Source organism: Seriola lalandi, unplaced genomic scaffold (assembly GCF_002814215.2).
Source record: "Seriola lalandi dorsalis isolate HSWRI2012SDOR001 ecotype SW California unplaced genomic scaffold, Sedor1 jcf7180002054861, whole genome shotgun sequence".
NCBI classification, from domain to species: domain Eukaryota; kingdom Metazoa; phylum Chordata; class Actinopteri; order Carangiformes; family Carangidae; genus Seriola; species Seriola lalandi.
In genome coordinates, this window is record NW_019525414.1 from 2276022 (window position 1) to 2302361 (window position 26340).

At 38.8% G+C, this 26340-nt stretch overlaps 1 protein-coding gene and 1 long non-coding RNA gene across 3 annotated transcripts in view; one reads left to right on the plus strand and one right to left on the minus strand.

Moving 5' to 3' along the window:
* Positions 1 to 26340, minus strand: part of kazna (kazrin, periplakin interacting protein a) — a 178979-nt gene that overhangs the window by 149337 nt on the left and 3302 nt on the right. For both annotated transcript variants that reach the window (XM_023427585.2, XM_023427586.2), the window contains exon 2: positions 5929 to 6086. In XM_023427585.2, the coding sequence (XP_023283353.2) occupies positions 5929 to 6086 (158 nt within the window). The remainder of the gene's footprint in view (positions 1 to 5928; positions 6087 to 26340) is intronic.
* LOC147817892 (uncharacterized) overlaps positions 7293 to 26340 on the plus strand; it is a 21214-nt gene continuing 2166 nt past the window's right edge. Inside the window, exons 1-2 of the long non-coding RNA XR_015438538.1 lie at positions 7293 to 7495; positions 25394 to 25486. This is a non-coding gene — a long non-coding RNA (uncharacterized LOC147817892). The remainder of the gene's footprint in view (positions 7496 to 25393; positions 25487 to 26340) is intronic.

Here is a 26340-nt window from a genome sequence, read left to right on the forward strand (position 1 = left end):
TCTATAAATTTCTTTCTGAAAACATTCTGTGTCTGTCTAAATAACAAAACAACAAGTGTAATTATGTATTTTGGTTAATTTATTTTGCACTTTAATGAAAAATGCTAACATGTGACTTCCCACACTGATTTTCACAGTAGAAGTAAACGATACAGTTTCTTTCATTATTTTATTTCCTACTGACTCACAACAATTTCCATACCATTACTGCTTCACTATGACAGAGAGCTCTTTTCTCTGGAGGCAACATTCAGAACTGCATTCCTATAATGAAATGGTTTTCAATTTATTCCTTACAAGATAAGCCATCATTTTCAATCTGCTCAACATACCAGTCCACCAGCTAGAAGAGTAATATTATGCATCTCACACCGACAATTCAATTTTTGTGTGGCCCCAAAAAAAAAAAAAAAAATCAGATTGCAAGTAGCAGATAAAGAGTAGAAGACATCATTTTACATATTCCTTCTGGATACTATCCACTGAATGAACAAGAGATCCTTGCACATTTCATTAAGTGCAGCACTCTTGACAGTCTCAGCATTAAGAATTACAAGGATTTGACCTTGTCTGTAAGAACCCTCACCGTGAATAACATTCACCTAGGTGAGGCAATTATGACTTTGAGGAAATAAAAGCAAAAAGAATAAACTAATTGAATACATGAAGATGAGGGACTTATAAACAAATGACCTAAAGTTCAAGCTTCAAGTTCAAGCTTTCTGTCTTTGATATGAAAGAATCATCTTCAAATTCAAACTGATGATTGACGACACTGGGGTGAACTAATTCTGGTATTTTGAAAATATCGCTTGATGTTGTGATGGCAGAGTAAAATCCAGGAAACTCTCTGGCTCTTTCCAACAGTAGATGAAGACAAAACCCCCTTTGAAGCAAATTACCCAATTTCCATTCTCATTTGTCACACTCCGGATTGAGCTGGGCCACAATAAGACATCGCCACAGTAGGCAGCGTATGGCTGGCCCTCATTGGAGCCGCGCCTATTAGACAGGCATAGTGGAGTCAAGGAAGAGGTGAGAGGGCAGATGGGACCGAGGTGATGTATTATGGATGAGTAAAACTCATGCTCTGGAGGGCCAGCTGAGGCCCCAGTCGGGGTGGGACAGACTGACCCAGCCAGACCCATCACACACTCACTCCCTCTACAGCACCTCCTCCCACTCCTCAGAGACTGTGGGCAGCCTGGACTGTCCATGACCCTAGGCAAAGGTCCAGTACTACAGACAAATATATGTGGAAGTCAGTCCTTTGTGTTGATATGTTAGGTTAGACACTTCCAGGACAGACATTTTATCCAGTACAACTGTCCACAGTTTATAGAGATAGGGGGATTGTTACTACCAGCATATGCCGTCATTAAAGCAGTATTAATAGTTTTCAGTTTCCAGTTCTACAGGCAGTAAACCCAACACTGACATATCATCAATTTATGAAGATGATACAACAAACATGTTAGAAAAAATATGTATACATCCAGAAGACTCAGAGCAACATTAGCATTTGTCATGTCTCTGTCCACCCAAATCCATTGTTCCAATCCAATTACAGGGTTTTCCCTCCTATTCAAAGACTCGAAGAAGCACCTAAGTGCTAGGTTCCACGCTGCCTAAGCCAAATGAAAGGCGAACTGTTCTGAGAGTTCTCTACCCCTCTGGAGAGAAAGGATACTGTATTGACCAGAACACAAGATTACAAGACAACATTTTTTTCTGGATATGAGGTTTGAAAAAGTGGGTGTCATCTTATAGTTGAGAATGAGACAATTACTTGTTAATTACATCAGATATTGTTTTTTAATGGAGAAAATAGTGTAACTACAGTCTTTGACAGAGTGTAGCATTATGAAATGTTTGTAGCCTGAATGTTGCTAGGCTAGCAAGTGTTTGCAACTCCATCTATAGTGGGTCTTTCAGAGTTAGTCAGCCCTAAAAGTGTTTTGTTAGCCCAGTTTAACCAGCAGGAGTTTCTTGGTTGGTATAATGTGTTTCGCTGCCACAGAGGAAATAAATTCATGATGAGTGAAAACGAGCTTGTAGCATTTCCTGATGTCATCACTGCAGAAATGAAGCCGGGAGAAAATCTGTCAAACAGCCAAGAATTACAGCTATCACAGATGATGAGCTCAAAAAGACAGTCTAAAAACCACTAACTGTCAAAGAAAATGATTCTGAGAGAGGAATGAGAGTAAGAGAGAGGAATCGACTTGCTACAGTAACACGGTCAGCTGGCTACTGGCTACATACCCACTGAGACAGTGAGCTGACTACAGACGATGACCCAATGATTAAACTGAAAATAGACTGGCTTCTACAGCAGGACAATGATCCAGAGCGTACCTCAAAACCGATCATGAACAACTTCAAGAAACACAAGCTGAGGTTTTTGGAACGGCTCTCACAAACAAACAAAACATTGAGCTGAAAGCTGCTAAAAATCCCTGTAGAGCCTGAAGGAGCTGCAGAGTTGGGTGATGAGTCTCACAGGTTAATCACTAAGGGCCACCCCTTTTACATTATTCATACCTATGGTTAAAATTAAAATACTGATTGATGAAGCTTTAAGTGCAAATTACTTTATTTATTTCCAAACAAAATCTTTTTTTTTCATTTCAATAAGTATACATGTCACTGAGAATTCTACAGCACCTTAAAGGTAGTTTAGTACAGCTGTACAATATTGATTCCCTCAGAATAGCCAACAATGCTAGCAATACTGAAGTGCTCTGTGTTCAATACTATAAATTACTGGCTTTTTGTGGAAATGTCTTTACATTAAATATTTATTAGATATGTTTCTATGGTCCTTGTTTTTAGCTGTAACAGTTTGTGCAACAAAATAAAAACAACCCTTGCAGAAGTATATGTATCTGCTTTGCTTTTTGTGTGTGAGTGATAGACGTGTGTGCAGCTCTCCACTGTTGATTAGAGAAGAGAAGGGGTCGGAGGGAGTCACATAGATCTTATTTATCAGTGTCTCCACTCCGTCACAGTCAAAGTCACCTTTACTGGCCTCCAAACTGCATCCACATCCCCCTGTTCCCAAACTCGTTCTTCCTCTCCCCCCACTCCTCTCCACTCATGAGTGACAGCTGAGCTAATGTAGTCACAGCCGGGTAGAGCACGGGGAAGCGGAGTTAGAGGGAGGGTCGGTGACAAAAGCTCTGCAGTCAATCTCCTCCCAGCTTGACTGCAGGATACACACCAGATGGGCCTTTGGAGGAAAAAGAAAATCCACATGAAACAGCTTTGCAGTTAGCTGTCTCTTGCAGGACAAGAGTAGTAGTCTGTTAAAACGACCACGTTCTAATGATAGGTCATGATACTGCAGTAGAGAGATGAGGGAGATTTGATAAACTAAAGTTTTCTAGAAACTTTTCAAGATGGAAGTGAAACAAAATCAGGTTGACCCTATCAACCATAGCTTGAGTTTAAGTGTAAACACAAAAGATGGCAGTATCTTTTTATATTACTTAGTGCACCTACAACATAAACAGTTATAAATGGATTTGGCAGCAAGACAGGAAGTAAACTAAGAACCAGAAACTATAAAAATCATATATGTGTCCTCTGTTGACCAGATTTTGAGGTTTTTCCTGGCTTTTCCATGATCATCAGGACACCCTCAGATAAGTTCTTATTCATCTTATAATTTAGGGTTAGGGTTTTTTGATCTTTCACATGCTACAGGTCAGACCTGACCAATTAGGAACCAGAAAATTTCAGTGCATAAATTACATTTTATATGGGTTTTGCGTTTGACCAGTTATCTTGCACGCAGCTTTATATTCAGACGGCAAGAAAATGGACAGCAATCCTTACTAACAGACACCTTCGCTGCTGCGTGACATTTTACTTGTGCTATGACTAAAATGAAAAGAACGTTCAAAAGAGTGCTGACAGAATGAGAAGTACCTGACTTCAAGCAAATTAATTAGACAGTCTGCTGTCTAAGAAAGAAAGATAGCTACCTGTCTTTTAGAGGGAGAATGAGAGATAAAGTGATAACACAAAAAAAGAAAGAGAAAGGTGCATTCAATGTCAGTCACCGGTCCCTCACTAGTTTCCACATGTCTCCTTTTTCTGGCATGTGAGTTTGCCCTGGGCGTTGTGCATTAAACATGCTTTTGATGGTCAGAAAGAAATAGAAGAGAGATTGAGAGGAAAAAAAGACAGAAATTCTTGGTGGGTACACAGTGTTTGGGTCTGTGTGGTAACCATAAGAGGGTATCTGCTTTTGTATAAAGAATGACTCATAAAAATGGCCAAAAACAGAAGCAAACATCAAGCATTTAAACTTAAGGAAACCACTTTGAAGATTAGAGTTAATGGCCATTTTCATTCAACAACATCTGTTACGCTGTAGCTCATGCAGTTAAATTTTCAGCACAAATTAGTTTGGATTTGTGAGAGAGAATACAAATGATGTTGTAATAACTTCACAAAACAAGCACATGCATATTCAATCACAAAGAGCTCATTCACACTCTTGACATTGCCACTTCATCCTCCCCCCACTAACTGAGGCTCATAGGAATCTAGCCTCTTTCTCCCCTTCCCTCACAAAGGTTACATGAAATCATCAGCAAGAAGATGAGCAAGGCAATATCGAGGGAGAGAGAATACATGTGCGAGAGAGGCTGCCAATTCTGTCCTGTCCTCATTGTCTTCATTTGACGCAACAATAATGGTTCAGCAAATTCATTAGTTAACAAAAGGTGTCACATTAGCAGTCCACTAACCTCAGTCCTTGCACAGTCTCACAGCTGCTTACTTGGGTGATTGATGCTCTAGAAAATTCCGTTTTGAGGACACTGGGGTCATCTCTGAATAAGACGACTCGAAGGAAGATGCAGTCAAGGGAGGGGGTGGGGGCAGTGAGAAGAAATAAATTAACCGGTAGAATATTTTCTAACACTATGCTCTGTTCAGTAGATCTATCATTGCAGGGAATTTAAGTGGCAATTGACTCTGATGGAGGAAGTGTAACCTTGTTGTTCCATCCCTATTACACACAGTCAATATTTTCATTTCATCTGAGGGCCTTTGCTGGAGCAGGAATAGAATTCTGTGTCTTCACAAACAATTTGCACTGGTGCAAAATGAAGCATGAAGTGTACTCCCACACTACAGGTCTGTCAGGTAGCAGCACAAGCTAGGTTTTTCTCTGTTGTGATTTCACAAATTTGAGTGCCTTCTTTGACCTTTGCTCTCCAAGATCAGGACATCCAGCATTTTCTAAAGTGGATTAAATGTCTCACATCAGTACTACGTGACTGGACATAGTTCTGCAGCTCATCATTACTTTAAAACTGATTATAATTATACTAATTACTAATTATATTAATCATTTAGTCTATAAAATGTCAGAAAATAGTAAAAAAAAATATGCCCATCACAACTACCAAATGCCAAGGTATAGTCCACTGGTTTCAACAGGCCAAAGGTCCAAAACACAAAAACATATTCACATTATATGAAACAGATTATTAATCAATTATCTGAGCTGACTAAATATTTATCTAAACCAACTAATTATTTAACACACACACACACACACACACACACACACACACACACATTTGTGCTGTCAGATTGATTTCACCTGCAGTTCTGTTTCTGGAGTTTAAAGGATCAGAAATCTTTTTAAACACTTTAAATGTAAGAGCCATGACCACACCATAAAAGTGGCACACCAAATGATATGTAGTGCTACACGGTGGTGACTTTCATCCAGGTTGATTGCTGATTGTAACGGTTTCATTTAAATTAAATAATTTAGGTGGAGATTTCACTGTTATGAAAGCTGGCGTGACCAGCCTGTAGTACTGCCTCAGGTCTCAGGTGGAGTCACTCTTTCTCTGGTCCCACCTTTCTTCTGGTGAATGTACTCATGCTGTTTTCTTGTACCTGAGCATCCACGAGGAGGTGCCTCATCAGGGTCATGGACTTCTGCATGGTTTCCTTCTCAGGCGGAATAAAGGCGTGCTCCTCCTGCTCCAGGGACTTGGGTCCAGTCACCATGAAGCTTGCAATCTGGTCATTCAGGCTGTTCAGCGACTGCACAGCTAGAGGGAGACACAAAAATAAAAGTCACCGCAAATACGCCGTGAACCTGCAGAGCATTTGGTCAATTTCAATTCGGAGTCAGTGATTAAAAATATCTGTCATAAGTGTCAACTGCACAGAGAACCCTCATAATCACACAGAAAAAGATGGCATTATAAAAAGGAAATTATAAAAGTAAAAATTATGGGTTTTATATGCGGTCCCTACCAGACTGCAGGCAGGCTTAAGTGGATCATAAAGTGCTTTCATTACCAGAGTGCCATCACACATGCACACAATGTGTCTTCTTCCTTTCCTCTTACTGAGCATGAACAACAGGGAACAGTGGAAGAACACTTTCCTACTGTCACACTGTCACCGACTTTCTGTCGACGCCCTCTCTGGTCCAGAATGTTCCATGTCGGCCCTAGAGCCATCCTGTTTTTGTTTCCCTGTTCTTGCCCTTGTGTGTCCCTGGCAAACCTCTCCTTCCAGGTTTCCTTTCCAGCTAGTCCCCCACATAAAAAATTAGTCAGCCCTACTGTATTTCCTCCTTCTCACACTCACACACACACACACACACACACACACACACACACACACACACACACACACACACACACACACTTCCTCAACCCTCTTCCATTTACCATTAATCCCCCTTAGTCTTTGAAAGGTCACTGCAACTATTTCCGAGGCCACCCACATGGTGGAAATGTTGGATAAATGAAAGGGTTGAAGAAAAGGCAATTACCATATTTTTGTGCCTTTTTAGCATAAGTATCTTCTGTATTTTTCATGAGCTACTGCACTAACCCCTAATGCCTCGTTATCCATCTTTCCAGCATTTAAACTTTGCTAAAAGCTCAAAGTTATAGCTTTGTCAGTTATAAAGGGAGAGAGGGGTGCAGTGATCAAGGATTGACCTTCTGTCCAGAGGTCATCTGATACAGACTTTGAGCCATTAAATCTTTTGTGTACTGTTGGAATCAGGCACTGACACATTTCCGCCAAATAAAGAAATGCAACCTGCTAAATCCATATAGAGCAGGGTGATTTCAGGCCAAGAATCTGGATAGGGTCTTTTCAGGATGCAAATATAAAGCCTCTTTCACACACAAAAGCCCACGCAAAAAAAAGAGCATAGATTAATGTGTTACATAACCAAAAAATTCTTTCACCGTTGCTGACATTTCCAAGCAAACAAGCTTTCAGTAGAAAATTTGACAAGTCGGCACTGAAGGCGGCAGAGATAAGAGGGGAACGAGGGGGCTGGAGAGGAAGACTGTGTCCCCTCGAGGTGAGAGTGGAGCAGACGTCAAATGTTTGATTACGTGAGTGGGAAGGTTGTCTCCTGAATTCACAGACACTCCGGCCAGTTCGGTTCGCTGAGCACCTAACACATTAGTGGATGGACTACAGTCAGCAGGTGAGTGAATCAGTTCTTTCCCATTACTGAGTTTGTATTTAACTCTGGTTGATCTGAAGGCATTCTTTCCAATATAAGTTTATTTTCACTGAAAGGGAAACCACACGGACGCACAGTAGCAGTTCTGTGTGGAGCCTCTTCACTCACTTCATTTGAGCTGTGGCAGATGTGAGTTCAGCTGCTTACTCTTAGTGCCCTCTCCTGGGCAAACAATGAACATGCAGGTACTAGTGATCATTTTCCAGCTCATATCCTGAAAACGCAAAACTGAACAGGTTTTAGATTTGTGAGCCAGCACAGCTTTGAGATGTACAGGAAATAATCTGAGACCACAACCACAGAATACAAGAGCAATGTCAGGATGTAGATTTAGCTCTGGTTGTATGGAGAGCAAGCACATGAGATTGGTGGAGCACTATTTTGTGCTCTAATCACTCGTAAATGACCAAAAGCATGTTTAACACTTTGTGGTAAATTCACAGATTGCGATAAACATTAGGCCTGGGTGTTTGAATAAAAATGCAATCCAGTGCAACAGCTCTGCCATAATTTCTACTTTTACAAACATAATAATGCTCAGTTTTGATCAACACAGAGTGATGAACTGAAATTAATTCAAATGTGTTTATTGTTGAGGTTGCTCACTGAGCTGCTTGTTTATTAGCTACACTCCAATACAACAGCCCTGCAATAAATCCTTCACGAACGCCGTAATGTTCAGTTTAATTGGCCACTGAATTTATGTCATAAACTGAAACATTACTTAATGTGTGATTATGTTATCACAGAAATAATCTATTCATTTACAAAAGGCTCCACATATGATGAAGACATTTCAAAACTGACACAACAGATTAGACAAACGGCCACTGTAGTGTAAACGTCCTTGCTAAAATAAAATTCATAGCTATTGATCATTAAAGCTGCTTCATACGCCAGGCACTGAATCAATATATATATTTTGCTGCAGTATGTTGGGTGTCTCTCTCACACACACACACACAGTAACCTTTACCCTGGATATCAAGCATCGCTTGCCCAGCCATCAATACTGCGATCATTAAGCCGTTGAAGTATGGTTTGGAGGCATCACACATCATTTCACATTATATTAACAAATTTAATGAAGCCAACAATCAGTGCGTTTCTCAAAAGGTGTTTCCTTCATGTGTATAAATAAAAATCCATTCAGGATCTAAACGGATACTTTATCAGGGACATCTCTCTCATCCTACATTCTGCCACAACAGACCAAGCAGCAATAATTATTGCAGGTGCTTTGGTGGCCCGAACTATTCCTTCAGGAGAGGCCAATAACAGCAAACATTTTGGTGTAGTATAATGCAGCGACTTTGCTGCCAAGGATAATAATGCATATGGCAAACTACAGGGATTGGCATTCTGTGCCATCATCTGAAAATTGATGAAAGAGAGGCACAGGTAGGAAAGAGAAAGATAAACATGTAGTAATTAGGTTACAATGACTGCAAAGGAAATACAATTTTCATTCTGGCTCTGTCTATTTCCCGCTTTCTGTCATCTCTCCTTTTTCTTTCTATTGGTGTCTCGTCAGCATAGGCACATCTCAAAGTGCCTTACATGTCATCCATGCCACCACAAATAAGGAGGGGAGGCCTCAGCAGGAACCCATCAGGCCTTTATCTGTTCAGGAGGGGGAACTGTGGGTACCTGGGGAAATAAGATCACTACCGATGAAAAATGTTTGAAAGAATATATGCAGAAAACCTAATAGCATAAGGTGCAGTAGTCAGGCTAAACTCGAGATAAAAGGGGCTTATTTCATGGGAAGTGTTCGCAGTGCACATGAAATCTTAGAGAAATGTTGAGAAATATGCGATGAGCCAAAATCCATTTCGGCTGCACTTCTGATGTCAGACTTACACTTCCTGCTATGCACTGAAGAGAATAAGGTCATACTCAGCCAAGGTCCTTTTGGTTTCATTTTGGTGTGAAATATGGAAAAAAAACTTTACTTAACACTGCACATCACATGAAATAGTGCGCATTAACCAGAATCCCTTTTGGAAAAAGGGTAAACGTTTTAATCCCTGTGTTATAAAGCTGTTTATATTTCAGTCGAAATTCTGAATAACATTATCATATATTTCTAATTCTAATGTATTCCATCAAGTAAGACTCTGGCATTACATAACCTACTTGTAAGGTGAATGGAGGAGGACAGTCATGAAGTGTCAAAGCTTAAACAACACTTATTATGAAACCTTCATTTTCATGACATGAAAGAGAGAAGACATGAAGTTGTCATCAATTTTACAGGTGCTGCTGGACTTTGATAGTTTTTGATTGTGTGAGTTTCTCTCTCAGTGTGAAGTTAGTGGTGGTGATAAATAGGCTCAGTGATGCACTGTATAAGACAGGCTTACCGTTAGGGATGTGTACCCGAATCCACTGCCAAGCAAAAAGTGTTTGCATCACTGTAAGTGCCCAAAACTGACATTGAATAATTGGTCACAGTCTTATTTTTGTTCAGTTATTCTTTTCCCATTTAAATCATAATTATGGTATTTGAAACTGTATCTTTTTTAAGATTGAGTTCTTTTATAACTGCACTGATGTATTTGAGTATTTTGGCTTATTTTATTAGATAGTAAAAGGGGTTTTGTGGAAAAACATCTTAACATTCGTCAATATGAGAACAAGAACTGTGTGTTTTATGGTTTTAAATGAACCAGAATTAAAATCTTCACAATACCCATGAAAACTTATCGTATGTCTCCAGGATGTTATTATGAACAACTACTATTTGTCCTGTGGTTGATTATTAATTAGTTAGATCTAAGCTGATGCAATTTTTCTCTGTGAAGAGCTTTGAAACATGTTTGGGATGAATGGCTGCATAAATTAACTTGAAGTCACAGTAACTCCCTCAGCAGTCATTAAAGAGACTGGACAGTAATGTCACACACTGACAACAGCGTGAAATAAAACTTTTATTCACAGAGTGGACGTGGAGAACGTGCTCTCTGTTTTCTGCCACAGACACATTTAACAAAAAGAAGAAGAAAAAGAGTCTGTAGTGGCCTGTTGCTTTTCTAAAATCATATTTTCCTTAAAGGGCTTGCATATGTATAAGTATATATAATCGTAAGTATATAAGTATATATATATATAAGTATGTAACAGCCACATAATGGGCGACAGTTTAAGCCAATTGGACTTACACTTTTGCCAAGTGGAGCAGATGGAATATAAGAACTATGAAGGTAAAACTAATGATATTCTGTACAGAAGTGTGTGCAAGATCATAAATAGCATCATTAACATCATCATAATAAAGTTATTTTAGGCAGGACGAACAGATGGATAGGACTGAGGGGATAAATATGTAGAGTGGGTTTATCGATTTTAACACATATAAAAGAACATATTTTCATGTAGAAAATGAAATTCTGACACAGCATTTCACAGGATAAATAAAGGAGAAAGACATTTAAAACCGAGTGAAACAGAGAGTTCATAAGCAGACACTACATACGGAGTCAGGGGAGATACTTTGAAATCAGAGTCATCAGTCCTGCTCTAAGTAGCGTGGTTTATGAATATCAGAATATTTTAGAGCATAAAGTTTACTTCTTACACAAACATGTCCGCAGGGTAAATGATGTGGCTTGGTAGAAGTGCTATACAACACTGCCCCCTAATGACACCACAGTATTGGCCTGAAAACCAAAATAGTATCACACTGTGAATTGAATGTAAATCACTCAAATCACTGGGTTGAGAAACATCCCGGGTTTCACCTCATAAAACATGAAAAGAAGCATGGCAAGCTTTAAATTCATGCTAAGTCTCAGTCTGTCTGTTAGTGTGAAAATACAGCATGAAACAGTTTATGGCCTGATAGGGAAGAGATGTTTACATGCACAGTTATGTCTCATGAGGGAATCTTCACTGGCTTCCAAGGATACTTCCAGCACATTATATCATCTTAAGTGATCTTATTACTGCTCCACACCTGATGTGTTTGCTGATGAAGAGGATGATGATGATGAAGTGTCTGCAGAAGTGGCTGTTTGGGTTTGGAGAGTCGAGGCAGATGGGAGTTAAAAAGGCAGACCAATCAAAATGAACCAAATACCTTCACAGCAAACACGGAAAAGGGCACATGGAAGGAAATTAAAGTAATAGCTACATATTTTAGCAACAGCACGCCTACAGACACAGTCAGTGAAGTTAAAATGACACCACGGACCACATGACAATCAACTATTCAGGTTTGTCCCATTCCTTTCCTGATTCTTTCCTGAGTCTCTACATAAAGTAGAACAGTAATGATTAGTTGATTAGTCGAGTGAAAGGAACTTAATACACAACTTTTTTGTTAATTCATCATTTCAGTTATTTTTCTCTAGGACTCTACATACAGAAAATAAGCTGTGTTAATGTTAAGTCTAAAGTCTAGATTTAAAAACAGAAATGGAAATTACAGAGTGAAGCAGGGAGAGCGTTCCAGCGCTGAAAAAGCAAATGTATTCTTATCTGTAAAGCTAAACCGAAAAAGTTGTTGGATAAGTTGGATAAATTAAACATAAGTCAGAGTTCGTCAAAATGGGCTCTGGGAAATTAAAATGGGACTTAAACACTAGTTTTCTTTTAACATTTCAGACAAAAAAAAATGAATACAGAAAATAATCAGCAGACTAACAAGTAATGGTAAGAATTGTTAGATATAATTGTTAGTTGATATTAGGGCTAATATCAAGCAAATATTCAAAATATTCCTAGTGGCAGCTTCTAAAAGGTGAGGAGTTGCAGCTTTTCTGTTTTATATAATTGTAAATCTTTTTGGTTGGGTTTTGGCTGATGGTTGAAGATTTTTTGGGACAAACTGATTCCTCTGTCATTTCATTAGAAATTAATCAGTAATTATGTATCAATTATAAAGGAAATAACTGTCGTCATATTTGCAGCCCTAACCTGCATGCACGCATAAAGAACACAGCACAGCAGCGATTTAACATCCGTGAAGAAAGCACAGGTCACGGACAAACCATAAACAGGCTGCAGAGATGCTCGCACATTATACGTGTTTACAAGCGTGTACAGAAACGCTTCCACCTACAGTCCCCGCACAAGATTTACATGCTGACAATAAAGAGACAAAGATGGTGCAAACAGTGAGGAACACACATCAGTCGTTCGGTGGAGCTGAACCCCGGGGGGTTCTGTAGCTGTGAAGCAGAGAGCAGCAAGCAGAACTCTCATCTCTGCAGAGCTCATTAAACTCCACTAATCGTATCTGTTACCGCTGTAATGGGTGGAATAAAGGGAGAGACGCAGAAATGGGTTGTGGTTTCCTGGAGGTGGTTAGTGGTGCACTTAAAAATGGTTTGCTTGTTGTGTGTGTGTGTGTGTGTGTGTCCGTCATAGAAAAAAATCTGGTACTGGCTCACCATATCTGCCTATTTCTCGCTCCAGCAGAAAATGCAGCCCCCCCTCGCTGGTGTTTCTGCTGAGTTTTACATGACTGAAGCTCTCTTCTTCTCCCTGCCCTCATTCTTGTTTTCCTGCTGCAGTTTTAAAAGCGTCCTCAAATGTTGAATGGATTACAGACTCTATTCCAGCATGAACAATAGAATAATAAAAACAGTATCTGATGTCTGGGCACAACGGGACAACAGCTGCACCATAATTGGACTAATGTTGTTATGTGCGTTTACTTTATCATCTAATAATGTAGCCTCATAAACACTGGGGGCTCATACACAGACTCAGGGCTCTTAAGTTAAAAGGAAAAGCCTTGTACCTAATGCTTTGTAGTCTCTGGCTCATTTTGATTTTGGTCACAGCCAACACAAAGCTCTGCACAAACAGGAAGGATTCAATAGAAGGCCAGTCTGCCAAAGTCTAGATGAGATTAAACTGTTATGTCAACTCAACACTGTCTGGCTTTTGTGCTTTCAGAACACTATGTGGAGTCTTTTCATAGACACTGGGTGGTCTGAGAGTGTGCTGTTCTCAGCGCATCTCTGAACTATAAGAACTGTCTTTGTAAATACTGTCAAAGTTTGAATCTAGGCCAAGTATCTAGAGGCTGATGAATCTTTGTCTGTGTTTGGTGTAAAAACAGTGCTTCATTTGTTTGTTGAATCTGCCCAACTATGGTGATTAAAATGTGCATCCCAGGATAAACACCTCCGACTTCAGTTCAAAGTTGAACTTCTAAGCATCCACGAACATGTCACGGCCACGAGGCAGGATTTTTGAGAGCGGCAGACTTATTTTCTCTGCAACGCCGTGTGAATTTTAAAGACAAAAATGCTTTAGCTGTGAAATGATTTCGAATGCTCTCTAACAGGATTAGGCACTTTCTCTGAACTCACGGATGAACAGCTAATGGCTAATGCTGAGTGCATTAGTGAAAACATTATAGCAAATGAAAGCACAGGAAATGTGAGTCTGACTAGAGAAACTGGCCTTAATAATCTTAGATAAACAACTTCCTCAGACAACCGCTCCTCTCTTTCCCTCTGCATGTCTAAAATTTTACCATTCTTGGAAGTGTTTTAGTGGCAGAGGTGTTGGTCAGTGAAAAAGATGCTGTGAACAGGAAGCATGGCATCTGTAACATGAATAGACATATCTGCTGTACCGCAGCTTTTCGAACTACACTTGCAAAGTCTGCATACTGGCACCAGGAGGGGGGGGGCATGAATCACACTTGACAAGACCATTTCCTTTCACTGTCATCCCTGCTGATTTGGCTGTGGGGGCTGGAAGCTGCTGCCAAAACATAAACAAGAGGGATTACATGTGTAATGACAGTCCTCTGTCAGGGTTTAGTGTTTAAGTTAAGACTGAATGTTCCGTTTCATCAGGGAACTTCCATTTAATGACACAGCTTCTGTGAACCTGTGTGTAATTAAATGAGATTTAAATTGTTTCAGAGCACTAACAGCTCGAGGAAATGCTCATTAAACTGCCGTGTTATATTTTTATTTTTTGCATAGTTACTTCAAAAGACATGATCATTAAGATCCATCTCGAGTGATCCGATTACAAGTGGACAGCTCTAAGTTCAGGTGTGAATGCACCCAAGACTCATGGGGGACGCATTTGAGGTCCAATTACTCAGACCGCATTCAGGCTAGAGGCTGACAATTTTTCAGGAATCCTGGGGGATAAGAGTCAATTTCACTATTCATCACGTGGCTGGGGACAGGAAAAAAAAAAACATAATAACAATAGGTCCATTTTTATATATGCAGTTCTACTATGAACGAACACAATTTTCTTTATGTGGAGCATAATGCTAGTCTCTCTGTTGTCTTTTTTAGTCTTTTTTTATCCTCTCCTCCTGTCTGCTCTGAGCGGTGTAAGAAGTGTGGAGTGAGGATAGTGATCCTGGGCCGCATTGAGGGACCGCGTACTCCACTGACGTCCTCTGTCAAAGTCTAATTAGTCCCAACACAGTTTCATAATGAACCAAAAATGTTTTACTATTTCATATGGTTAGAATCTTATTTCATCTTAGAGCTGTGCACAAAGCAATGATTCACTCAGCCCCTCTGTGTGAGTCACTCTCTCTCTGTCTCACAAACACTTTGACAACGGACTTGTCTGTTGGACTGGCTAAAAACTTGTGCATTTGTATACAAAGCAGGGAAATGCGACCAAATTGCAAGTCACCACGCACATCCACAATGCATGTGGATGTGCATTTTAATGCCAGGTGTGAACAGGGCCTAGAAGAATAGTAGTGATGACTAGGAAAGCATTTTTCTCCATTTTTTCCAACTTGTCAGTTTCTCTGTGGACACATGATATAATGACGACACTGTTTCTAAATTACCTCAAACATATCTTTGTCTATCTAATGCAAATTATTGTTACTCTAGAGCTGCAACAATTGCTCCATTAATTGATTAGTCCAATGTTTCCCCTACATGCAGCTGAAATTTCAAAGGGTTCATCAATATTGCCAACGAAACGTAACCACTACAACTCTACACACACACACATTCAAATCAGCTGATTGTTGTGTATTGGAGCTGAGCTTGGAGCGGAGCAGATCCAGACAGAACACGTCAATTAATCCGGTTTCTGCAATTCCACAGGGTAACGATAGGACAATTAGACTATGGTTAGATCACGCAGAACACGTACCTCAGCATGTGACAAATAAAAGTCTGAACTGTAGTTTAGTGGCAGCATCGCTTATACATGAAATACATTGATATAATTATGTACTATTTTTAAAAAAACTAAAAAAACACTGAAACCTAAAACAACCTAAAGGGGACCTGACAACACACACAAACACAGTAGTCAATCAACAGAAAAATTCATGTGCAACATTTCTATATATTATAATAAAAATAATAATTAACTGTTGAATTCATTTTATTATTACAAATTTCAAAAGGAAAACAATATTGCTCGTGTCAGTGTATCCGAGTGATTCTTCAGTAGAAAACAGTTCTAATGAAAACTATTCACAGCGAGGTTTGTGCATTACTCAAAGTGTCACGTTCCAGTTTAATATTTTAAATGTAATTTTTCAAAACTGTGAGCACCACCAATGAAATTCTATTCATCTCCATTACATTGGGGTGACCGCAGAAGTCTCAGAGAGAAATCTCATAAACATGACATATAACAAAAAAATATCTGCCTGACTAGATAGTAAGTGAGAGGATTTTTTTTTTTTTAAATACATAATTTTAATGAACTGACCTTTTTAAATTTTCTATATGTCCATTAGAGACAAGTCTAACATGTTAAGTTTGGTTTCTTGTGGATATTTCCACAGAATTTGCAGTTGAGCCAACAGTTCCAAGCTTTGGGGTCAACTCAGTCTAACAGCTCTGTGTGGTTTTGTATCCTGCTGTGCTGTGCCATCCTAACACCTCAGCTAGAGTGAGATTACTCCCTTAGGCAGCAGGGCCTCTGATAATTACAGTGGAAGGTGAGATTTAAGCCTCTACACACATCCGCAGAGTGAAACATACTCCTCTAACCTTGGTTAGATGATACAGTACATCATTTTTATTATCTCTTTGTCTTAAAACCTGCAACTGACCCATGATAAATAATATTCAATTAGACAGAGTATTCAGCTTTTAATTAATGCTTAACATTTGATAATTATAATCATAATTTCACCATCCATAATATATAGCAATATATATTTGAGAAAAGAAAAATTAGATTTTGGTCTTTGTTCTTTCATTAGCCTTTCTGTACACTCAGTGAGGCGTTATGTTTCCTGGTTAGTGGTTGCCCAGAGGTTTCTTCTCTTATGTTTATTAGGTTATTGATGCTGACATCAAAGGACTTCCTTTCTCTCCCATTCTTTTTGTCAAGTTAAAGTAAATGTTTCTTTAACTTGTTTCTAGGGCACTGTATGTGACATTGAGGGACTTTCTCTTCAACAAAATATTGGATGTTATGCTTATTGGATGCACAGCAGGAGGAAAAAGCTTTCAGTCACTGGCCTCCATTGGGGTTTCAGTATTAATTTCCAAAAACGCTGATATAAGCCAAAGGCTGCATTATGGTTGTTTCTTTATCTACTGTGGTGAGTTAAACATTTTAACATTTAATTTCTGAGTGCAGTCTTTTCAATTTGTGATGCAGTTTAATTCAATTAAATCAATCTGCTTTTGGGGCTGGTACCATGAAGGGTGAGGTGGTGCAGCTAATATTATCTGTTAATGTGATTTCTTGTGACAGTGTCTAAGTTGAGTGGGTAAACAAAGACAAAAGACAATGTTACTGTCTCAAAACACTGTGCATTATAAATTAATTAGCTTTTTTTGAAATCTCAGAGAATTCTTTGTTTTACTAGCTGAAATTGTTGTAAATATTTTACACAACAAAAGTATCTAAGACGGAAAGCACTATGAAGTTCCCAACAAAAAGTCACCTATAGACATGGCTGGATTATGACAGCATGTAACGGTACACGTATTTGTGCCGTGGTGGCTCGGTTTGCATTGTGAATACGATCTAGCTTTAACCATGTACGTCACATGCATAATGCTTTGTGTTCTGATGGTCAGTCTACGACACAGTAGCAATTTAAGTCATACAGCTACAGTGAGCCCACCTTTCCTTATATTGCCAGATTGGCAAAGCGATACCTTGCCGGGGTGCCATGGTAGGTCACTCAGGGACAGATGCATAAAAAAACCTTTTCCCGCACATAAATTGTAATTTATAAACACAGAATCTGTCACCTCACGTATTCCTTTGACCATTTGTACACAAAGTTTTCCAACGCGATCCAAGTTAGTGACAGTAAAGTGAAACAAAATAAGCAGAGACACATAATTAAACATAAAATGAAATAACCAACTTCACAGAGCTTCATTCATTATCATCATTACAAGTTTGCAATAACAAATTTACAATTCATAAATGGAAATAGTTGTGTTTGTGTACTCAACTTTTCCTCTAGCATTGTTTAATATCCTTATTATTTATTGTGAGGCATTCTGTAAACTGTTTCATACTATTGTAATATTTACTAATCACAGTTTTAGGGCCTGCCTGGAGCCTCTCTCTAGTCCCAATAAATGAAGTTGGACTTTAAGTTTAATGTAAACTGGTTGACGTTTTTGCCTCAGTTTCACAATCAGTGAAATACTTTCTTGTCTTTATTCTATGTGCCTTGCCCTGAAAAGAATGCACATGTATATTTCTGGTTTGTGCGTACATAGTTTTAGTCATGAATGAACACACAGATTTATGCAACTGGCTCCTGGTAGAGAGCGTAACATAAAGGCGTAGCGCTAACAACCTGTGGCCCTTCCCTTCTCTCTCACTATCAGAAAAAAGGCAAAAAGAAAAAGGACCGATCTGCCCTTTCTGCAGACAACGTTATCGTTACACCCCTAGCAGACATGCAACTCCTCCACGACCCCCACCCTGACAGAGACAAAGAATGACCACATGTCACACAGCTGTATAGTTTGTGGTCATTTTGTGTCTTTGAAGGTGTTTTGCATCGGCCATACCGGGCTAGTGCCTGACACACCCGATCCATGGCTAATCCATCCATGGTTATTGACTATTCTATTAGCAGTTATTATTATTAAAATTTATTTGACAACTATTTAGTGTTTTTGGATTAGGGATGGGCACGATTAATCAATGATTGATAACTCATCGTTAAGAATTTTGTAGATCACGTGGAATCTGATCAATCCAACGTGTGTCTCAACGAGGTTGTGTTGTGTGTCTTGAAGCAATGCAATGAATTTCACTATGTGTCAGCAACCCGCCGGGGCACAATTTAAAATTTCAACAGAGAAAAATGAATTTTCAGCTGCCAGCAGGTAAACATGAAGAGAGCAAGGCAAAGTTTGGTGTGGGAACATTTCGAGCTGAAAAATAACGAAGCTCACTGTAAACATCGCAATGGCGTGTATAAGCGCTGTAGCTTTGGCTTGTTATTTGTGAAGAGGTTTGGCTCAGAGCCTCAAGCTCTGCTTTCGTTAGTATTTTTGCCATAGGCATTTTATAATATAAAAAATGAATCGATAATTGATCGTTAATTTTCCCGACGATCGAATGAGGAAATTTCTACCACTGTCCATCCCTAGTTTGGATATGTCCTTCAATAATTGTTACCACAAGCGAACTCAGTCACAGCAGGCGCTATTGCTTTACTTCAAACATGAAACACTTGTCCTATAATCCTGTATGTGTTTGGGATTAAACTCTAAGCTTTTATCACTCATCAATGATCTCTCATCTCAGAGAGGAAAGCTTGGCGGCGATGAATTGTCTAGATGGGAGAGCACAGGCGCCTGAAGTGAGGATTTAGAAGCAGGAAAGTGAAGGATTAGAGACTACGATTTATGTGATTGGCAGACGAATCACATGCTGCTGGTGACGCATCATCCACCTGCCGCTGCAGATAAATGCAACCAACAGGAAAAAACATCAGGGACAAGAAAACACGTGTCTTCTGAATACCAAAGAATATGAAACAAGCTGTGAAACAATCGCAACTGCAAACATAATCAACTTTCGATGATTAGTGAGGATTACAGTTGCCTTGCAGAAAACCCAGAAGGGAAACTGTTTGTCCCTAAAATACAGCATGTCTCTCAATGATCACTCAAATAGATTCAAACTGACACTTTGTTAAGTTTTAATCTGATTCCATAATTGTATTGTAAGCACGCCGGTATACACAATCTGATGTAAAAAAAACTCCCCAGTGCATTCTTCGTCTTTACGTCTTCGTCTATGCCAGATTTTTACTTTTTCAGGAGTAGATAGAAGTTTTAGATTCCATTCTATTCTATTCTATTCCCTTAAACACTGTAGAGTTTCAATGATCAATTAATGACAGAATATTGATCAGCAACTATTTTGACAATTGATTTACTGTTAAAGTTACTTTTTGTTTTAAGTTCTTAAATGTGAAAATTTGCTGTTTTTCCATGTCTAAACATTGTATTTAATTAAATAGACGTTTTCTGACATAGACCTAACAATTAATTAATCAAGAAAATAATCAGCTGATCAATAAATTATGGAAATAATCATTAGTTGCAGCATTAAATTATATTACACCTGCCATGTAGGGTGGGCAGTTTGTCAGAATTCTGTAAGATTTAAAGAGATTATTTGTCAGGGCAGCCATTTTGACACCCCATAATAGGAACTCACAGGTGAAATTAATACAATTCATGTAGTCCATTCATACATCCCTTGTTATAAGTTACACCTGTGCAAAACGTCTCCTAGGTGTAAAAGAGACCCATAGCTATGTTCTTGTCAGTTGAAACCATAGATTGCCACTTGGTAAGTTCATCCTTGAGTCCTATTGGACATTTGTGCCAAATTTGAAGAAGTTCCGTCGAGGCATTACTGAGATATCAGGTCCACGAGAGCGGGACGGACATACGTACAGACAGATGGACTACAACCCCAAAACAATATGCCTCTGGCTCTGGCTGCATGTCTCTGGCATGGAGGAATATATAAAGCAAAACAAAGCAGATGAAATACAAAAACTATGTTTAATGGGTCACAGTCAATGGCTGAGAAGGAGAGGTAGTACTTGAATGCTGCTGATGCCTGGCTATTGGCTAACATCCAGCCTGTGTAGCTGCCAACTGATATGATAATCAAACAACTATTGAGCATGGTGACTGGTAGTTTGTACACCAACTGCACACCTATGCAAACAAAGGTCGAGTCACTATGCTGCAGTGAGTTTCTGTGTGCACCGTTCATGTTCAAATCTGTTGCCATCACCTGTGTAGTCATAGCAATGGCAAAATGTAAGTAAAGTGTACTGCAGCAACAACACATTCATTCAGTCGCTTCAACAGCTCATATGCAATGCAGAAAATGTCACAGTCTTACTTAACAGCCAAAATTTTAAGTGAGCCTCAAAAACTGGACGAACAATGACCTGCCTGCAATCATTGCTTAAATTACATTAATTACAATGATTAAACTATGCAAAATCTTTCACAAAACACCCTAGTTTTCTCTCAGCCCCTTTTTGTAAGTGTATCTGTGTACTTGATACATAATTCAGTGTAATGCCCTGTGGATTCATAATAATATTGCTACACACTCTCTTTCTTTATAGATGTGGGCCTGCTTAACTTAAGTCCATACTTCAAAAAGCAATACAATAAAAAAATCAGTGGGTCAGTGAATTCCAACTAATTTTAAATATATAGATAGAAACACAAATAACTAGTGTCTCATCCTACAATGGGAATCATTACATTTTCCAGCCACATAAATTGAAGTCTACTTTCACACACATATAATGATAACAAACATACACACGTGCAGGGAAACATACAAACTCCAGCTCATCATCTCCATCTCTGCATTATCCATCAACCACAGAATACAGCAGAGACCCCAAAACCTCAATACATGTTGTTTGCCACCAAGAGCATAAATATCTGATGTCTAGTACAAAAACAGAGGGTTGCAGGCAGTGAAAAGAACCTGTTTGCATCAATACACGATTTAATCAATAAAATCAAATCAGCTGCAGCTGAAAATCAAAGCCTTTGATTCACACCTGTGAAGAACTCACCATATGTCTGCTGGTGTTGGTGATAAATCATAATATTATGTCGAATTATCCATCTAGATTGATCACCATCAAACCTAAATTAAGCTAAGTGGCACTCATTCGCTTAGCAATTAGCAAAAATGTTGATCACTGAGCTCCACAAACTGATGCATCATAGTATCAACACATCTTAGAAGAGCAGGTTGTCTTACCTTCGAGTTTCCTCTCTGCTGAAAACTAAACTCCAGGCCACTGAGTGTAGCTCCCATGAAGACCTGGCTCATCTTGGCTCGTCAGTTAATTCTTTAGGCAGCCAAACTCAGCTCGAAAACAGGTGCTCAACATCCAGAGCAGACGCAGGTCAATTGATTCCTGGTGCTAGCAGGGCTAGTTAGCATCTAACTTAAACCCATTTTCCCCCATATTCATCCCCCGCGTTGTCCTCAAAATCTCTGCTTTCACCACCTGCCCCGTTTATACTTGTAGTCCCCTCTTTCTTTACTTGCTGTGTGTTTTCGCACACCCGAAATGCAATTTATAAGAAGCAGTAAAGGTAGTTTTGTTTTTTCCGCCCTCACAGAGATATCTTCCTCTGAGACGTTCTTCCGCCATCCTGTTACAGTGGTGGTAACTGTAGCCTTATTTAGACCACAGGCCTTTGTAGTACTTACAAAACTAAAAACAAACTGCATCACAAAACAGACTTTCAATTTTTAAATTCAACAGCAACACCTTTTTCCAGAAATAGCATTCGTGTTATTCTAGTCTAGATGATCAACAGGAAACGCTGTAAATATATTTTATAAGGACTATTTCTTCTAAAGAAAGTAGTTCCTAAAAGTAGGCTAACTGTCCTCAGTGAGGTCTTTAACCATCAAGGAGGACCAAACCTTTCAGTAATCTTTGTTGTCTGCCCACATCCTTTTTAATAAGAACTTTCTGCGTAATCATGCAAAGTAGCCATTATTCAGTTGCTTTGTATTGCAATGCCATACAATACTGTATTGCTTTTACACATTCATCAGGCTGGAATAATTTACTCTGACACAACTCAGGCACAAAGATAGCCAATTAGATTACTGCACTCAGATGAAAAGTAAATTAACATAACACTCTAATTGTTAATAGCGGGTATTGAAAGAACTGAGGAAGCAAGCTGAATATTGACAATAAAAAAAAAACGTTTGAATGACTGTATTTGATGTACTTGAAAAATATATGCATCAGCTAATACCACAGTAGTACCATTGACGATTGACCTAAAAATCTGCAATAATGATGGCAACGAATATACAGTCATCAAAAGCTGTAACATCCCACATTCAAATGCTCCAGATGCAGTGCATATGGTGCATTCATGCCTATTCATTTGCTGTTTAAAATGTATGCACACATCAGAGTAGATGGTATTGAGAGGGGCCGCAAGCAGGAAAAAGTGAAATATTACAGCTGTAATGTCCTTGAATGCATAAAGGCTTTACTATAGCACAATATTTCCACACATTCTGCAGTGTCACATCTTGGCACTATTAAATATATTTTTCATTCTTTTCATTTTTGCCATTGCATTGTAGATTCAAGTTTTTCTTCTTTATCTCTTGTTAGTACGGACTACTGAGAAGAATGACAGGAAAAATGCCACAACAATTTTAAAAAATATGAAATCTATATTCAGAAGAAGAACCCCTATGTGTGACAGAATGTGCTAACAGACAAAGGGTAGGGCATTGTAAATTTTTTAGAGTGTACCAGGTGTCCCATGGTCCGCCACTTAAACTCCATTGACTGCCTGACAGCAGTTTTCCTCTGCGCAAAGTTTTTAATAATAAACTTGGAAGCAGGATGTTTGCTATCAAAATGATTCCCAGAACAACTTGACACTTGAAGTGTGTTGCTGCCACTGAGGAATCATTTGAAGAGTTTCAGACACCCATCATCTACTTACATACAATTCTAAAAAATAATTATTTGTCCCGTTCCTAGGTCTTTTGTATGGATGTCTGGGTGAACACAGTGGTAAGATTCATATTTTACACGTGATTCTGATGCCGTGAGGGATTTAGCTTCACAGATGGCAATATCATGGTTTCTCACTCATGTGAGGAAAGTGCAGACCCACTGGTGCAGACGGATGACCTGCATTCACCTAAGATTGACCTGTCAATAACAGGTCTAGACATCCAGTACATCAGACCATACATATAGGCTACATTATTATTTCTCTCTATTCCTGTGGACATAGACCCGTGCTTTTGTTATATATGTTTGGCATAAAATGACTGTTAAACCCAACTCCAAACTGGAGAACCACTGAAGTGAAAATAGCTCCCAACACAGAATCATACTGCGGTTACAGTCTCAATAATATTATCTGAGTTATGCTGCAATAAGCCAAAATACTGCAGAGATGCCACTGTCAAAACACCATATCCTTACTAACTGGCTGAGTGTTTGTGAGCACAAGGAAAGTGTAATCCTCTGAGTCCAACATTACCCATGCTCTTTGTAGACTCTGCACTTGGTATGATGTTAACACACAAACTTTATAAAGATGAAATATTAATAAAGATACATAATACTGAATATAATATAGAAAGTAGTAAATATGAAATAGTCTCCAGCTTTACAAGGTCAGCCGCAAATAAGTAAGTAACTGCAGCACAAATTTGGTTATTGCTAATTGTTAGTGTTAATCACAGACTGTATATAAAAAGGTGAAACACTTTTCCCTAATATGACATATGGCTGAGTGATAATGTCTCTCCAGTGGCTGTGTTTCTTCATTTAGGTTCCATGGTTTTATTTCAATAGCAGAAGATAGATTGTTAATGATAGCGTCAGTGCCCAGATCACAGTTAGTATAGCATTTCATTTTCATCGATCAAATTTACCTTTAGAGCAAACTCTAATAATTAAAAAATAAATAAATAAGAATTGTGAAAATAGCCCAAATCCATGACTCTGCATTTGAAAATATGATGTTACCTTACTCAGATCACACGCTGACTAAACCTCCTGCAACGTGACTCCTTCTACATGATTAGCAACACTAGGAGCATGAAGCTAATCTCTTACTGCAGGAAAGCCCACCGGGTAAGGAGGTGCGAGAAATCTGTGACTGTGCTGGAACCACAACATAAGTGGTAGAAGGAGTAGAATTAATCACTTCAAAGCAGACCAAAATATGTTCTACACCTGCAGTGGTCACATATTAAAATTTCAGATCACGTTCACCTCAGGGATTTACCAACGGTTTATTGAGTATTAAGAGGATACTCAAGGGTAAAGTGATAGGGAAGAAAGGAAATCCTCTTCCCAACTTTGAAAAAAACATATACTCTCCTTCAGTATTTACATTGTTTCTGAAAGTGATAATCTCACGTGGGTTTGTTGGAAATACAGCCTTAATAAAAAGGCATTAAATTATAATAATTACTATTATCATCAGCAACAATCAATCCTTCATTATTACAAGACAGATACCTGATATTCACAGATACATATAATGTATCTTTTATCATATAATTTTATATCATAATAATTCATATAATCCATATTTGATGAGGCCATTTAAAGGAGTTTTTACTCTCATTTGTCACTTGTTCTGTTGTTTATATGGATATAGAAAATTATCTGTAAGCAGGAATAACATGACAATGTTGTGTGTATTTCACCACATTAGAGGAAAGCAATTTACTTCAGTGTATCACTGCAGCATTAAACACAACAAAATCCACCTCACCAAAAAAGAAAGTAGGAAAGAAAGAAATGCACAGCAAAGAGAAGGAAAGAAAGGTCAAAATTAGTGTTGTTCATACATTAATCATTTTACATGCATATTTATTTTTCAGACTGACTGGGTTTGATATCTGGAATCTGGTCCAAGAAACTGCCAGACGTGAGAAAACAGGACACTTTTGTCCAAAGAGAGCAACAACCAGGGGGTGAGTTTTGAGAGCAAGAAATCTCAGGTCCTGGTGAAGTGACACTGTTGATCCACAATCCCATCATCAGCCTACAGACATGTTCCAAATAATGTTCTGCTACTGAGCAGTAAACTCTTGCTTATTAACCTTTTAAACAGACACTGCTGCGCTGGGAATTGATCGTCATGAGGAACAGGATATTTTTATCACTATTACAGGGACAAAAAAATGTGAAAGTGCATTTGATAGCACACAAGGAATAATGCTACCTAGAGTAGACTAACCTCGAAAAGTCATAGACATAAGACATTAACTTTCCCCAAATACTTTAACTATTTCAAAGCCAGGAAAATAAGTCCTCACACCCTCTTGACAAACGGGAGCATTTGCCGCTGAGGAATTTCTGACAACACATCACAACACTGAACACAGAGCAAATCTCACCACCAGTGGGGAGTGGGAGAATTGTAGCAGGATTATGCACCTGGCACTGCCACGTGAATGTGATTCATGAGAAGAAGAAAAAAAATTCTGTCAAGTGTTTATTCTGTCAGGCTACCACCAGAAGGTTGTTAATATTCAAGTCTTTGGGCAAGTGCAACACTCATGTAATGGATTTTCTCTCTCTCTGCAATTCAGGCAGGCCTTTGCATATAGCTGAGGGACTTCTGATCCAATGATGGGTGACAGCCAAAGATAACAAAAAAAAAAAAAATCCCCCTGTAATTACTGTTCAGATATTGCGAGCCAGCACTACTGTGGATTAGTCTCCCAGCTGCTGTGTAACAGTATGTAAGGTTGTTGCTAAAAATAGAGAAAAACAGCCATCTCTTATTCACACAATTTGCAGCTTGCTCACTTTCTTGCCCCCC